Below are 16,667 nucleotides of genomic sequence, written 5' to 3' on the forward strand. Positions count from 1 at the left end.
TGTTTTATATGATTTAAAAACTTCCCAGGAGAGAAGTTGAGATGTTGCTTACAGGGTAGTTAAAAATTTGAAGCATAACCAGTAGCTCTGATTCTTAGCTCTCTTTTTAAATTAGCATGATAAGAGTTGACCACTCTCTTGGATGTGTCCCTAAATAATTATCTGAGAAATTCCTCACTCAAATTTAGGGATTGATAGAATTTAGGATTGCTTATTTTTATTTGCTTGGTTTAATTCACATGTTGTTCCCTTAGATGAAAATTCTGTAAAAGTGTCATACCTATTTTGCTGTATCTATACAATCTGCTCTTTAAGTTCACTTGTCTATCTTCTTTCTTGATGGGATATTTTAATTTAGGGTTTACTTTTTGCCTATAGAATAACATTCAGGAAAAATGAGGTTTTAAGTTTCCCTTTTGACAGGAGACCGTTGAAGTAAATAAGTACTTCCAGTTTAACTCTTGAGCTTTTATTTTTATTTTTATTTTTTTTGAGAGAACCTCACCAGTTAAGGAAACTTTAAAGGTTTGTGAGGTCATCCTATAAATCTTTGAAAATGATTTTAGAAAAATTGATCCAAATGTGATGTAGAAGTTTAAGAAAGAGACATTCCGGCCTTCCGCGTACAGGAAAGAATTTATAGAGGAAAGGGGAGAAAAGAAACCTGAACACTATAGCAACTTAGGCCATAGACGTATTCTTCTACATATCTCAAAGATTCCCCCAAAAGGAAGTGTGATTTTCAACATTCATAGGAATTATAGCCCCTGGAATAGAAGTTCAAGGAGAAAGGCTCTCAGTCCATTTTGCTTTGCTGCCGCTTATCACCATCTATGTATTTGTAACATCATTCATGATCTCCTTTTAATGGTAATTGTCTAAGATTATACTCTGTATGACTTTGTTTTCTAGGCTTCGGGAGCAAGTTCTGCTTGAACCTAGCCGACCGTTATGGAACCCATTGACATTCCAAAACAATATATACACATAACTATGTATTTGTGTGTGTGGGTGTGTGTATATATGTATATGTATGTGTGTATATATATGTATATGTATATACACACACACACATAATCAGCCAAAATCAGAGAAAAGGAACAGGGATTTAATACCTTTTTTATGCTTATTTTTGTCAAACATGTACTCCTTTCATACGGGTGGCTTTTACAAGGCAACTGCCGTCATTTAATGTTTTCAATTGTAATTGTCTTAATGGAAATGTTAAGATTCATATCTGATTAACATTTTTAATAACTTAGAGGAGATTTTAACTTTAGTTATTTAAATTAGGTAAAATGATTGTACCGAATTCTCTGTCTAAAGTTTATTCAGGGGTGATTTTCCCTGATGTATGCATAAAATCAAGGTCTTATTTTACTGATGCATAAGTCCTAGTGGGATGAGACTAGGCATATGCTTTCAGATAAATAAGGAGATACTCCAATCAGTTTTCCCCAATCAAAGAAGCCATGTCATTTTACTTTTAGAAACATACTAGTGGACTCAATATGGGAATTTTCATAATAGCTCATGCATTTGTCAGCCAACATTAAAAAGTAACCAACTCCTCAGGTATTTGTAGTTTACCCTAAGCTTCTATAAGAGAGTAGGTTAAAAAGAAAAGGGTAGATAATCTTTCTTATGCAAACTTTGTTCTTATAGTTTGTCTTTCTTTCATTTTTTACTGTAGTAGCATCCTCCACACATTTGTGTGCCTGATTTGAAGGGAAGCTGGGGTGCCCAGCAACTTTAGCCTTTAAGTTTCTGTGTATTGATTTGCTGATTAAGTAATGCTGGGAGGAATAAAAAAGGGAGAGAATTGTGGAACACAAAGCATTGCAGATTCCAGTGCTTGGGCTTCTGCTTCTAAGGAACTTCAGTGGCTTCAGGCTTAAGTGGCCATTTTATTCAAATGCTTGCTGTAAAATCTGAAAACATACTGGCAGGTGCTCCTCTCCTCGGCAATTCATTCAGTATCCAGAATCCTACAATGTTTCACTGAAGAATTGGTTATATTTTTTTGATCCTCAAGTGTTGAATATTCTTTTTCTTTGGGAATGGGTTTGGGGTTTTTTGTTTCTTGTTGTTTTTCTTTTTTATTCCTGAAGCTTACCAGATATGAATGGCTAATATTCCATTGTTCTGCTTATTGTAATGGTGAATGCTTTAAGAAAAAAAAAGTGTAATTTGCTAAGAATAATTCATGATCTGTTTATGCGATAACTCCTTTTTGTTACGATTTTTTTAAAAAAAGCTATTTTTGTTAATGTAAAGTAAATATTTCAGAGCAAATTTTTTAAACTTATTGCACTAAATACAGGCTCTGTACAAAAAAAAAAAAAGCCTCAGCATTTTATCATTCCATGGAAGAAGAATCTTTTGAAAGAAAGCATTGCCTCCTACCAGAATTAGACAGTGAATTAGACCGGTATTATGGAAATGCATACAATTAATGTCACTAGGGCTTAATAAGCAGCGATTTGCTCACGTGCTTGCTTTCAAAGGGTTAGACCTTTAAATTGCTGCAAAAGGTAAATTGTTTCCTTGTTTTTTGTTTTTTGTTTTTAAGTATCCGTGTTCTTTACTCTAGCTAGGCTAAAATTTGCTAAATGCCTTGGTTTCTTTTCAAAGCTCATGTAATATTTCTGATTTTTCAGAATATTTGCAATAAGAGTCTGGATTAAAAAAAAAAAAAAAACCACACAGTTAAGAGCTCATATCTTGGCAAGACCTGAGAAACCAACATTGTGAGAATAGCTATTTTGAAACAGTAATTCTCCAGAAGTTAACATCTAACATCAGCCAGACAGTATCATTGTACTCTTTTGTATCATTTGAAATGGAATAAATATAATTATGTAACTAACAATTACCCAAATAGATGAGAGAGCAAATAATGTGAGAAAATTCGGAATACCTTCTGTTTCATAGCCACACAGATTTTGGACGTTAAGAAACATTGGGAACTAAATTTAGGATTGGAAAAAGTTTGGAAGACGAGTATCAGAACAGAAGACATTCTAGGAGCTAGCTATTTTAGGAGATGTCCCTCCAAAGTGACGTGATGGAAGTCTTGAATTTGGAAATTAGGTTCTACTCACTTGGACATCCCAACATCATGGACTCTTGCTGCTCCCTGTTGCATTTGCTCGCAATCTCAGCTATTTGGAAGCCACCAGGAATGCTTTCTAATTATCATTTGCAACTAGAACTGTAATCAGAAAGAAATTTTGTATTTTTGTATAACTTGATTGTGTGCCATTTTATATAACAGGTCCTGTTTTACAAATAAATTTTGTTTTACTAACATTGTGTTTAGAAATTATGATCTATGTGTAACCATGTCATTTGAGTTTCAAATTAATTGCCAGGCTGTTTTCCCTAAGTAAATTTGTGTGCCATGTAAGTAGATATATGCATCTGTGCATATATACATTACACAGGCACACACAGAGAGATATTTAATACAGAGAATATCACTCTCTTGTGAGCTTCATTCCTTGATACGTGTTATAAAGCCTCACAGAGGCTTTTTAGCAATATTTAAATGTTTTGAGGTTATGTTTGGATATTCCTGCTGCCTCTTTCATTCATTGCGAGTCATTCTCCAGCTAGCTCTGGGCTGCCTTATTGCTATTCGCTCACTGCCTCCATCTTCTGCCCAAGTGCGAAGAATAGATGAAAAACAAAAATTATCTGTGATATGTGGTGACCTGAATAATTTTATAAGCCATTGACTCTGTGTTGTGGTTTGTGTCTTTTTCTGTGGTGGATCTTCAAAACTGTGTTCAGTACTTACATCTCCAGAGTCACAGTTAGGGTCCTCTACTGTAAATACTGATCATGGTGACCAGAGTATCACTGTGGGTTCTGTTATCAGAAAAAGGCTCTGATACATGATTTAGACTTTCTAGGCTCCTGCCTCAAGAGCAAGCGCTGCTGTAATATAAAATGGAAGGGAAAAGGATATATATTTCAGTTATAAATCCACGAGACCCATCTTCTATGGGAGGCTTAACCAGCGCCTTAGGTAAACATTAGGAATTTAGCTAGGGCATTGAGATTATATAATCCTTGCATGGATGAGCAGAGCTCAAAGCAAGTTGTTCCTTTAAATCATTTAATGCAATGCTTCATGTTTAGGATTAGAGCTTTTATCCTATCCTATAGCATGATTAAACCCCACGTACTGCAATTTAAGTAGCTTAACTGTGTGTTGTTCCCCAAACTTCTTCCACAGTGGTTGGGGAGGAGGCGCTCCCTAAGTCTATTTTAAAATTATACTGGAAATAAGTTTTTTTCTCTAGAGAATATCCCCTTACTCTTATATTTTCTTTTTTCAGCAAAGAACATTAAGCTGCTGATTTCTGATACCATTGACCTTGGTATCTGCCAGGGGCCCTTGTCTTTCCAGGGCAGTTTCAGGATTTCATCCCACTAGGGGGTAGTGAAGAGCTGACCCCTGCCTTTGCCCTGGTCCTGAGCTGCAGCTTTACACCGGAGCAGTGTTCTCCCAACAGAACTGCTGGCACCAAAGTATCAGGCCATGTCAGTGCCCCCAACGCTTCAGCCATTTCCACCAGGCACCTGTACTAGCTAATAAAATCCATTTCAGGAGGTCCTCTCCACCCACCCCACCTACAAAACAAAACTATGGGGTCAGTTCCAAAACCAGAGTTGCCAATTATGGTGACCCAAGCATTTAATTTTATCTTTGGTCAATAACCTTCTCACTTGAATTTTTGGAGTTTCCAGTAGCCTTAACATAGCCTGTGAGAAGTTTCCTTCAGAAAAGTCTTTAAGCTTTCTTTCACCTTTCAATAAGTTCTCTACTGCTTTTTTTATTGCTACTAAAAAAAAAAAAAAAAAAAATCCTGAGAGTCTGGAGGCTTATCGATGCACCTGCCACAGTTAATTTCTGTATTCTTTTCATATATTCCATCTGACAGGAGTGCACTACAAGGGCTTGCTTAGAGTTGTTAAGACGTGGTCTGTGAATATATATTGGAAAATTGCAGGTTCAAAGTAAATACATATATAAATGTGTTATATATTCACAGCATAGACTGCCTTTTGCTTTAAATGCATATTCATGTGTCTTTGTGTACTAAGTATGCACATTAGCCCTTTTGAAAAGTAGGCACTGTTCAGATACAGTGGCTGCTTTTGGAGTTAGCTCATCTTTGATTAGTGGCACATAGCCTAAATTTTGAAAGCAAGACCCTTGAATGGGTCAAGAGAAAAATCTAAAGCATGTAACAAACTTAAAAAGCAAATCAGAAAACTAAGCATGTTGCATATGCTTGTCAATTTAAAATAGCACACTCTCCCCATTCAGATTTCATAAATGTGAGCCAAATTCTTATTCTCTACATTTTAAGAGGAAAATTTTAATCCAAGATTCAAATCTTTAAAAATATCTTTCTTACAGAAAACTTCAATGCCAAGTTTTTAAATTTGAGAGTTTCTGTGGAAAACCTTTCTATAGAAATACTATAGTACCTTTTCTTCCCATCTTCGTGATTTTTATATGTGTAAAAAAAGACAAATCATGGTTCAGTTTCAGTATTGCATGAACAATGATCACTTTTGTAAATTACACGGACAGGATTTAAGTCTGATATTTTCTAAAGGAGTTCATTAGTAAATTTGTGGAAAAGACGTGAAATTATTAGGAACCAAAATATTAGACAATGTTTTCCCATTTTGATACTCAATTTTACAACTAAAATGATTTCGTGAGGAATAAATACTCCAGGCCAGAGCATTCAGAATAATAAAGCTTTTCAGTTACTAAATTGACTAAACTAAAGGTTTAGTCAATATCTGGTTGAATATGAAAACATTGTAATTCCTAAATGTTTCAGAAAAATTTTCACTTTTATTTGCTAAGACCTGATTTTAATATTTGATATTCCTAAGCAGGTTCTTAATCTTTTGGGAGGACTATGGGCCCCTTTGAGAAGCTTATGAAAGCAATGGACTTTCTCTCAAATGCGCATAGCACATCTATGAACATTTAAAATGGTAATAGAATTTCAGGGCCCTCCATCTGCCAGCCTCCACCCCACCAGCCCCTTGGAGCCTAATGCACACAAATCAAAAGCTGCTCTAATGTTGATGTGATAACATGTTTTGAAATAAAGTCGTGATTAGGCCGTCCACTGAAGATAACTTCTAAGATAGTACTTACCAACTTCTGTCTTGGAATCATTTGTATAACTTGAAGACTTTGATTTAGTACCAGCTTTGGAAATCGAAACCACACTAATCTGAGTGAGTAACAAAATGGTCAACACTGAATCTTCAGGACAGTAAGATTTCTTTCCTTGGAGGTATGATGGTGTGTGTTGGAGAGGGGATTTTGGCAAGCTACCAAATTCTTGGGCATGGACAAGAAAATCCAAGAAGGAATCCTTATAATTATCACATCTACCAAAACACTCAATTCTTTTTATTATTGCTCAGATATGACAAACCTTATCAGTAGATCACTGTCTAAAAATATATCCGTCATCATGACCAAGAACAGTTGAAGATGATGATCAATGAGCAAACTCAGTATAGTTCATAGTTGATAACATTTTAGTAGAAAGTTGGAGGAGCAGATGCTGGGGGTGGAGGGCAGGGAATTCAAAATTTATTTTTCTCCCTCCTTATATCAGGGAGGTATTTCTTTGTTTTGCCTTTCTAGTCACCCCCTAGAGCAGCCTTTGGCCACTCTGCTAATGAGACTGTGCCTCCACTGCCCCGCAGCCACCCGGTCTTCTTTAGGGAAGCATGTGGATTTCTTGACATCTCAACCTTACTATTAGTTAGGGTGCTGCATCTACATTGAGGGCCCTCGGGGCCCTTAAAGGAGCAGCTAGAAATCCTTAAAGGAGTTTGAAGTTCTTTTTAAGATTGGGTTCCAATGAGTCATTTATAGTCAGACATCAAACCGTTACCTACATTTTCAAGCTGAAGAAAGCAGTGGGAATCTCATAACTGGCTGGAGAAGAAAGGAGAAAATTCAGCTCCCTCCCCGACCCCATACCTCCAGAAGAGCTTTAATGAACCTTCTGCAGTAGCAAATGGAGAGACCATGGGTGGAAATTCCCATATCGGGTGCAAAAGGCCCTAAGTCCAGTGTAAGTATCTACATTTGATATTCCTTTTGTTGTAGATGTGTATGACTTAGAGAGAATGTTCTGATCTTCACATCTGAATCTGATCCACCCATCCTGTCAGATTGGAATGTAGTTGGAGTTAGTTATATTTTTTTTCAGGAATTTGTGTTAAACCATTCTGTGTGAGTAAAAGTAAGCACTGAAAAGAAGACTTGAATAAATGGGCATGGAACTGAGTGGAAGCTACAGCCAGCATCCCAGAGACCATTCTACCTGCCACTAGAAAATGTGAGCACTCTATTTGCCGTGTTGATCATCAGGCCAGGATTCATAAATTGTGTTAGATACCTCGCAGGAATGAGACAATAATAGGACAACTTTGGGGGCTGATGATTTGGGACAGGGACCATTCAGTAAATTTTCCCCATCCTTCTGGGTTCCAGTAGTCTGCTCAGAGTTCTTTTTGGCTCCTCTTGTTTTTGTGCTAGTTTTGGTTTTCAGAGACTTAGCATGGGGAAAGTTACCTTTCTTCTATGTTGCCTTAGTGCTGCAAGGTTATATTGTGTTGTTGAGGTTTTCTGACTTCTTCCTTCCTATAAAAGGATACTGGGAGCTCCATAATGAAAAGAAGTTTCAATTGTACTAACTCAGTACATTCTTGACCACTGAGTGCACTTCAAACAGGTCTTGTACCCAGTGAGGTAAGTTCAGTGGGTTGTTAGCTGATCCGATTATAGGAGGAAAAACATTACAACTAATAAAAAAGTAGGGAGAAAAGCATAGAGGGCACCTAACAAAATAATAGGGGCTCTGGAAAAACAACCAAAGACAAAAGCATATCTTCTGAAGACCAAAGGTCCAACTTTAAGTACTTGCTGGCACAGCCCATCTGAACTTCTGGAGATGAGAATAGAGCTCCTAGAAGAGGCAGCCAAGCTTTAAGATGAGTCAGTGCAATAGGGACCTGCTATTGATCGCTCAGGCTCTGAGCCTTATATCCAGTGTCAGGCCCAGCCCGGTGTACGGAAGTGCAGTGTAAGGGGTGATATGAATAGAAAACACGCATCAGTGTCTCGATTGCTCACTGCTGTGTGATCCAGCATGAGAAGTATGTTGTGGTACCACATATTTCTCTATCTGATGCCTTTTTTTGTCTTCGTCATTTTCTTTTGCCATTTGCATCCTATTTCATAGTGTCAAAATGAATTTTTGTATCACGTCCTGTCTGTCCATTACGAACTATGGGATCACAGTTCAGCCTTCCATGAATTCTGTAGTTCGAGATCCTTTACTTTAGCGCTATTTTGAGCTTTTCCTTATCACAGTGTCACTACACTGTATTCAGGTGGGGAAACAAACATGTAGGTGCTTGAACATGCCCCACAGACACGGTTGTAGCCCTACTATTTGTGACTGTCATTATTGACACAGTGCAGACTTTACAGACAGAGCATTATGCTCTCAGAGGACTTTAAAAATATGTATATTAAGCAATTAACTTTCTGGAGTTATCAAATCTTGCTGGGAAATTAACTTACAAGAGCTCTGAAATGGATGGAATTCCATCTGGCTTCAGAGTACAATGAGCCTATATGAAATGGAGCTTTGAAATGTTTTTCTTGTGCAGAAATATGAACTAGAAAAAAAGTGCTGATCCAATGCTAAGTTTTCTCTGTGTACTGACTCAGTTGCCAGAATTATAATGAAAACTGTATTTTAGTCTAAAAAATGTATAGAATTTTTTATGTAATAAATAAAATTTTATAGGAAAGAATATCATTGTCTACTGTGTTGGAACCTTTCCCATGCCCAGGATGGTGATAAATAGCACTGTAAGGGAGGAAAATAATTTTCCCCCTACCCTTCTGAGTTTTTAGCTGAGACCCCTACATGACAGAAGACAGATCAATGAGAGAAAAGCAGGCAGAAATTTGTTAACATGTATACCTCATGTATACATGGGAGATACCCAGGGAAAATTGAGTCGTCCCCCGCCAAGGTGACTTAGAATTCAAGCTTAAACACCATCTTACTAGGGAAAGGGGAGGTCTCATAGAGAAGAGGAGATGATTTTTAGGGAAGATGAGTGGGCCCTTAGAAGAATACAGGAGGGGTAAGATAGTTTGTGAGAGAGTTAGCCTGGGTATGGTGTCGACTTCTTGTCTCCAGTGATAAGTCCATTCTCCCTCGTTGAGGAACCTCCCAAAAAGAGAATTGATGACACTCAAGTTCCTTTTGGAGGATCTGTCTTTAGCCAGATAAGGAGCATTCAGAGAAAGCCTCTTCCTGCATTTGCTGTTTTTCAAGTACCTACAGTTCAAAATGATCAATATACCACAATGGCATTTTTTGGGTGGCATGTTTTGAAATTGTAGACTGTAGAGTCATATTTTGGGGTGGCATATTCTACTCTTCAGTAGAAATAGTGATCCTGGGCAACATCTTGTCTTCAGATTAGGTCATTATGCTGCAAGGGTACCCTAGAATTTCCCAGCTCTTCCTTTCTAGCACCTCTCAGCATATCCTAGGGTCTTTGAGATACAAAATATAAAAGCACTACAAACCAAAGAAGTACCAAATTCATCCACTGCCCGACCAGGCTTGAATCTGACTTGCCCTGTGAATGCTAAGGTTACAACTGAATTAAGCCATTAGGTGGAGTAGAAAAAAGCCTGTTGGATAACATTTACAATGGAAAACACTTTTGGCTGGTACGCCCTGCACGTAAATGGAAGCCTGGATCTGTGCTAAGTTCATGGGTTTGTGAAACTGTGGTATGCCATCATTTATGCAGTGGTTGTGCCCCATTAAAGTTTGGAAAAAGCAAGCTTGTTTAAAACTAATTGTATTTTAAATGGTACTGGGGACTAAAGAAGAGGATGTGCATAAGTGGAAGACCTTTTGGTATACCAATAAACTTCTAATTTGTTTCATAGTTTTGGACTTTATTTAAGATGCTGCTGTACAGACTACTTTTCATTAGCAAATGTGAATGATGCCCAGATCATAGATGTTTATCTGTACCCATCTTGCCAAAAGTTGTTACAGAACATTTGTGAGGCCTCCTCAAACACTGGAGGTACTTGAGGTACTGGAGTATATTAATGATTCTGGACTGTTAATTCTTTTTTTTGGGTGGTTCTGATGTAAATATATATAATTTCTTGTTCTATAGACCACCTAGTGATTAAAGATCCTGTGAAAAGCCTCACATCTCCTAAAAGGAACCCAGAATTTTTTTCTTTGACTGTGGAAAGTATACTCTGTATCCAATTTCAAATTTCAGAGAATAAAGAAAAATCTATAGGATTTCTTCCAGGAAGCTACTATTTGCACACTCCAGGTTAATATGTAAGTTAGGATTGAAATTTGAGCTTCAACTAGCTGTATAGATCGAAGCTCTTACAGGTGTTGAAAAGTTCAGAAAGAAGCCAGTGTCCTATGAGAATCTTTGGCCTTAGATCTTTGATCAAGTGCTATGAAACTATTCAGTGCCTTTTCACATCATTTGTGTTTTCTGGTTGGTTGTGGCAAGTAGCAGTGAAAGCAAATGTGCTTTGTGCCTTTAATTTGATATTATGCGTTAACTATTCAAATCCTGAGAAAAATAACTTTAGAAGATGCACCTAGATTGCATTTGGGTTTTCAGAAAACACAAAGCTAAGGTATTAGACCATTTCATGGACTTATCAGCAATTTCAATAGAAGTCTTAAAGCTTTCTGGATAGTTAGCAGCTCCCTGGCCAGGTATGTCAGTCTAGAGAGGCGACAGTAAGGAATTGCCTTCAAGGCAAAACAAAAGGGCTTTTAGTCATTCATACTTATCATATAACTTTACACTTGGAGACAGGATATTAAGAGTTTGTGTTTGATCTACTGTCCATCTGCTAGGAAGGATTCTCACAGCTTATAATCAAATAATTTAACAACAAAGTTAAAAATAAAAGGCAAATGAAAATTGGGAAAAGAAGATTAGCTGCTTAAGAAACCCAAGGATGAGCATTAAGACTGAATTCCCAGTTGTCTGTCAGTCCTGCAAAGAGGAAATCAAGAAAGGTACATAGTTTTACATGCCTAATAAAAAGAAGTGTTGAATAGAACTTTAATAAGGAGGGACTGGGCAGGTATTAAAGATGAGTAATGTTTAATGACTTGACATAATGTCTACAGTATATAGTCAATGAAAAAAGGATAAAGCAGTATTTCCAGCCTGATCTCATTTATGTAAAATCAATATTTTTATACATTTTTAAATAACTAAGGGTACAGTAGATGTAATTCTGTAAGCGCTGGTACTTAATCGGTTAATTGAAAAATTTGGTTAATGAAGAGAATCATTATTAATGAAAAAGTTTAAATACAAGTAAGTATTCATTGGCCAATCTTTGACATAGTGTAGTTCTTTTTTATGACTGACTCCTCTGAATTTGTCTTTTGTCCTTTTTTTTTTTCATTAACCACACCGATAATGTAACCACCTAAAAATGTAATAAGTGGAATTATCGATTTTTAAAAGTGGATCGGGAGTTTAGACATGCATATGAAGCCAGCTGTGTATGGACTCCCAGATTTTTATAATTTCTTTCCATTTGTTATAATCCTCACACACACAGAATTTGAGAGTAATATTTTTAGTATCTTTATAGTCTTTCCAAAGCGAAGCATTCAACTCAGTTTTCATTGCAATTACTCTCTTCATACTCATTGTTTTAATCAATATGTATAATGTAAATAACCATACCATTAGAATCAACACTGCACCTGGCATAACATGTTGGAATAAACACACCTGACTCTTGCTAAACATAGTCCACTGATGCCGAAAACAGTGTACAGTGCCCCTGGGAACGTTCAGCCTGCTATGAAATCAACCAGTACCTTCTACAAGGGAGTGGAGAATGGCAGTTAATCTGGCAAGATGATGAAGTGGAGGTCAGCTAAGAAAGCCACTCTATTTATATCAAAATGATGGTGATGGTTATCTCTGCATTATGGGATTGTGGATAATTTATTTTTTCTTTGCTTATTTGTATGTTTAAAATATTCCTCTACAGTTTCTTAATATGAAAAAACATAGTCACATTAAAAAGCAAATAGCTAGGTAAGTATCGTAAAACGGTAGTAACTAAACCCATATGATAATAGATCTAATGGAGTAGAAGAGATAGTTGCCAAAACAAATTATATTTTTATAAGAATTTAATAAAAGCTAAGGACCTCAAATGAATAAGGAAAGAAATTTCATTTAATAAACGGTGTTAAAAACAATTGACTTTCAGTCTGAAAACAAATCTAAGTTAAATCCAAATGGATTAAGAATTTTTTTTTTCTATTAGATGAAGGAAAGATCAGGGGAAGGAGTGGGAGGGACTTCATGAATTTAGAAGGATTAGGTTTAAAAAAAAAAGCATGGACTGGTGGGAGTGGTGAGATCCTGTCCCACATTTTGTGGAAAATGTAATGAGCAAGGCCCATTTCAGATGCATTTACTAAGCATATCTACAGCAGTCTGCTAAGTGTGTCCACTTTAACTCAACGAGCATTTCCTGAGACCTCCTCTGGTCAACCAGATTTATAATGTGGGAACTCAGTGGTGAATATTCACTCCCTGATCTTAGGTAGCTCACAGCTTAATGAGGGAGATAGGCAGCAGTGAGTGTTAGGATGAGAACAGGGTGCTTTGGGAGCACATAGGGAGGTATTGGGGTCATTAGGAGCTACCTGAGCTGAGACTTGAAGGATGAGCAGGAATTAGCCAGATGATGAAAGGAGAGATGGGGGGAGGGGAGAAGATTCTACTCAGGAATAGCAGCGATCCTACAGCAACACGGAACAACACCAGTTGTTCAGCATGTCCTAAGCCAAGAATATGTGGATATGTAGCTAGAGGTGCCTGTGACCCCGGAGAGGATACAGGAGTCTTGCGTGTGCATTCAGGTCTGAACCAAGAGCTGTCAGGAGCCTGGAACAGGAAGAAGGAGACCTGAGAATGGGGAAGGAAGAGGAAGAGGAATATTCCAGGGGGAAATCTAACAGGCCTGATGACCAACTAGTGGGGAGAAAGAAAAGGAAATTGTGGAGGTCTATACTCAGAGTGGTGCGTGTCACCTTTGCACTTAAAGATAGGGGCTTGCACCGGGTGGTCACATTCATCCAGGCTCTGATTCTCTACTTGAGTGAATATCAGAAATATTTACCTTTACTCCTTAATGCTATCTGATACAAAAATTCTGTAGTGATAAGAAGGAGTCAAATGGAGAAGAGTGTGAGGGCCTGAAGAAAATTCTCTCTGTCAACAAAATATTTTTTTCACTCCCTGATAAATGAAATCCACCTAATTTCTGGTTTTCAGTTAAGAGATCCCAACCTAACAATGGCTGTGCAGTTCAGGTAGCTGCAGGCAAACTGTCTCCATGGCCTTAGATCTCTGATCTGCTGATTGTTAATCATCTGCACACTTCTACACTAACAAAAAATAATGCAATATATTTGGTGTATTTGTATGTTTACATATACGTGCTCCACTTTTTTCCAAAGAGGCATCTATACAACAAGATTACTAAAAATAGAAAAGCAAGGGTGTCTACCTGGCTCAATCGGTGGACCATGCAACTCCTGATCTCGGGTCGTGGGTTTGAGCCCTACGTTGGATGTAGAGATTATAAAGAAAGAAAGAAAATAGAAAAGCAAAGGATAAGCGAGAAGAAACAAATATGCTAGACCCTAGGACTAATTGTCACAGCATAATAAGGCATTAATATTTTGAGCTTCCTGGCATCCTGAAAAGAGAGGAAAACACCGAGGTTTATAGACTATGATTTTTTGATGTAAGTGTATGTATTATTCAAGTTACTGTGAGAGCAAAATTAATCTGCATATGACCATCAAATTGGGGTTTGGAAGTGCTGAGCTGATAAAGTCCCAGCATGTAACTCCGAGTCTTTAACTGAGTGTGTTACTTTATCCTTACCCAGATCTTCCTCTATTGGGACTTAAAAGACACATTCTTAAGTATTAATAAAACAGGAAAGACTTTTCGTTTATTCCAAAGACATTTACCGAGTCCTATATTTGCTAAGGATACAGAAATGAGAGACCCAGGCTTTGCCTTCAGCATTTAGGAAAGCAGAGGGATGAGCAGATGATTGTAATGGAGTGAGCCAGACCCTCCAATGGAGTTAGCTCAGCAGCGTGGAGGGACAGAGAGATGGGATGGCGTGAGGTAAAGAAACCTTAGAGAAAGGGAGGTGGGTTCTCTGTTCCAAGCAGAGGGAACAGCATGTATAAAGAAATGACATGTCTGTCAATCTGTACCAGAGAATGGGTGCAGGGACCTGAAATTGGAGATCTCAACGCAAGTCAGGTCTTGGGGGTCTTGTGGGTCATGCTAAAGGATTTGATATTATGCTGAAGAAAATGGAGACTCACTGAAGGATTTTTTTTTTTTAATTTTATTTATTTATGATAGTCACACAGAGAGAGAGAGAGAGAGAGGCAGAGACACAGGCAGAGGGAGAAGCAGGCTCCATGCACCGGGAGCCTGACGTGGGATTCGATCCTGGGTCTCCAGGATCGCACCCTGGGCCAAAGGCAGGCGCCAAACCGCTGCGCCACCCAGGGATCCCTCACTGAAGGATTTTAAGCAGAAGAGTTGCTTGATGATTTGAGCATTTTAGGGGGGGAAATCACCATGGTAGCAGTGTGGGAACTTACTCAACCTGATAAGGAGTGTTTATGAAATCCACACAGCTAATATCATACCCATTGGTAAAAGATGCAAAGTTTTCCCCCTAAGATCAGTAAAAAGACAGGCATGCCTATTCTTGCCATTTCTATTCAACATTATACTGAACGTTCCAGCCAGGGCAATTCAGTAAGAAAAACAAGAAAAAAGGTACCCAGATTAGAAAGAAGTAAAATTATCTCTCTTCCCAGATGACACAATTTTATATATAGAAAATCATGATGAATTCACACACACACACACACACACACACACACAATTAAAGTAAGCATTGTTGTGGGATACAAGATCAACACATAAAAATCAATTTTATTTCTATGCAGCAGCAACGAACCATCTAAAAAGGAAATGAAGAAAACAATCCCATTCACAGCACCAAAAAGAATAAAATCCTGAGAAATAAATTTAACCAAGGAGGTACAAGATGTTTACATTAAAAACCACAAAATACCATTGAAAGAAATGAAAAGAAGACACAAATAAATGGAAAGACATCTATGTTCATGGGTTGGAAGAGTTAAATTTTATTTTGAAGTGGGCTCCAAGCCCAACATGGGGCTCAAACTTACAACCCTGAGATCAAGTCACATGCTCTACCAACTGAGCCAGAATTACTATTATTAGGATGATAATACTACCCAAAGTGGTTGACAGAGTCAATGCAATCCTTATCAAAATCCCAGTGGCCTGTTTTTGTAGAAATTGCAATTCAAAAATTCATATGGAGTTTTCCCAAGAACTCCATATTGCCAAAACAATCTTGAAAAAGAATAAAGGTGAAGAACCACCAATTCCTCAGTCTTCATCACTTACAACCTTGACATTTTTTAAGAGTCAGGACATTTATTTGATAGAATGTCCTTCAATTTGGGTGTAAGTTTCCTCATGATTAGATTAAGTTATGCATTATTGGCAGGGTTACCACAGACATCACGTTGTATTGTTCTCAGTGCTTCATATCAGGAGGCACCTAATATGTGTTTGTCCACTATTGGTGATTAGTGGTGATTGATCATCTGGTTAGGGTGGATCTCCCTGGTCTCTCCACTATAAATTTGCTATTTCTCCCTTTGTAGTTAATAAGTATCTCGTGGGATCCCCGGGTGGCTCAGCAGTTTAGCGCCTGCCTTTGGCCCAGGGCCTGATCCTGGAGACCTGGGATCGAGTCCCACATCGGGCTCCCTGCATGGAGCCTGCTTCTCACTCTGCCTGTGTCTCTGCCTCTCTCTCTCTCTGTGTCTCTCATGAATAAATAAATAAATAAATAAATAAATAAATAAATAAATAAATAAATAAATGATGTTAAAAAAAAGTAAGTATCTCGTGAAGAGGTATTTTGAAACTATGTCAAGATCCTGTTTCTCATCAACCTTTCACCCACTGGCTTTAGCAACTCTTCGTGATTCTTCTCTGAAACAACCACTACTGTGACTTTTGCCTAATGATGGTTTTCTAATACCATCATTCCTTCTATGTTTATTAGTTGGTGTTCTACTGTAAGGAAGAACTTTTTCTTCTCTCCCACTTATATATTTATTCATTGAATAAATATCTAATTATGGATTTTTTTTCTATCCTCATTGTCTTTATGCCCGAATTGTCTCACATTTGCCCAACGAGAGCACATCCATACTGGCTTCTTTATACTTTGACTTGTCTCTATGAGCCTTTGAGTACTTCTTGTTTACTAACACAACCCAGATATTCCAGGCTCATCTAGGGCTTGCCCTGGCTCAGCTCTGTAATCACTAATTCTTAAAGGAACCCTGGTTCCTTTTGATGGAAGTTGGTATTTAGAAACCAAAGTCTAG

At 37.7% G+C, this 16,667-nt stretch overlaps 1 protein-coding gene across 2 annotated transcripts in view; it reads left to right on the forward strand.

The window, feature by feature from the left end:
- Nucleotides 1-16,667, forward strand: part of SLC44A1 (solute carrier family 44 member 1) — a 191,902-nt gene that overhangs the window by 146,912 nt on the left and 28,323 nt on the right. The window contains exon 16 of one of the 2 annotated variants that reach the window (XM_038553005.1): nt 913-3,312. The exons of the other annotated variant lie outside the window; for it this stretch is intronic. Coding sequence (XP_038408933.1) covers nt 913-936 — 24 coding nt within the window. The 3' untranslated portion in view covers nt 937-3,312. Of the gene's footprint in view, nt 1-912; nt 3,313-16,667 lie in introns of those variants that run through there. 2 annotated transcript variants of the gene reach the window in all.

Source organism: Canis lupus, chromosome 11 (genome assembly GCF_011100685.1).
Source record: "Canis lupus familiaris isolate Mischka breed German Shepherd chromosome 11, alternate assembly UU_Cfam_GSD_1.0, whole genome shotgun sequence".
Classification (NCBI taxonomy): domain Eukaryota; kingdom Metazoa; phylum Chordata; class Mammalia; order Carnivora; family Canidae; genus Canis; species Canis lupus.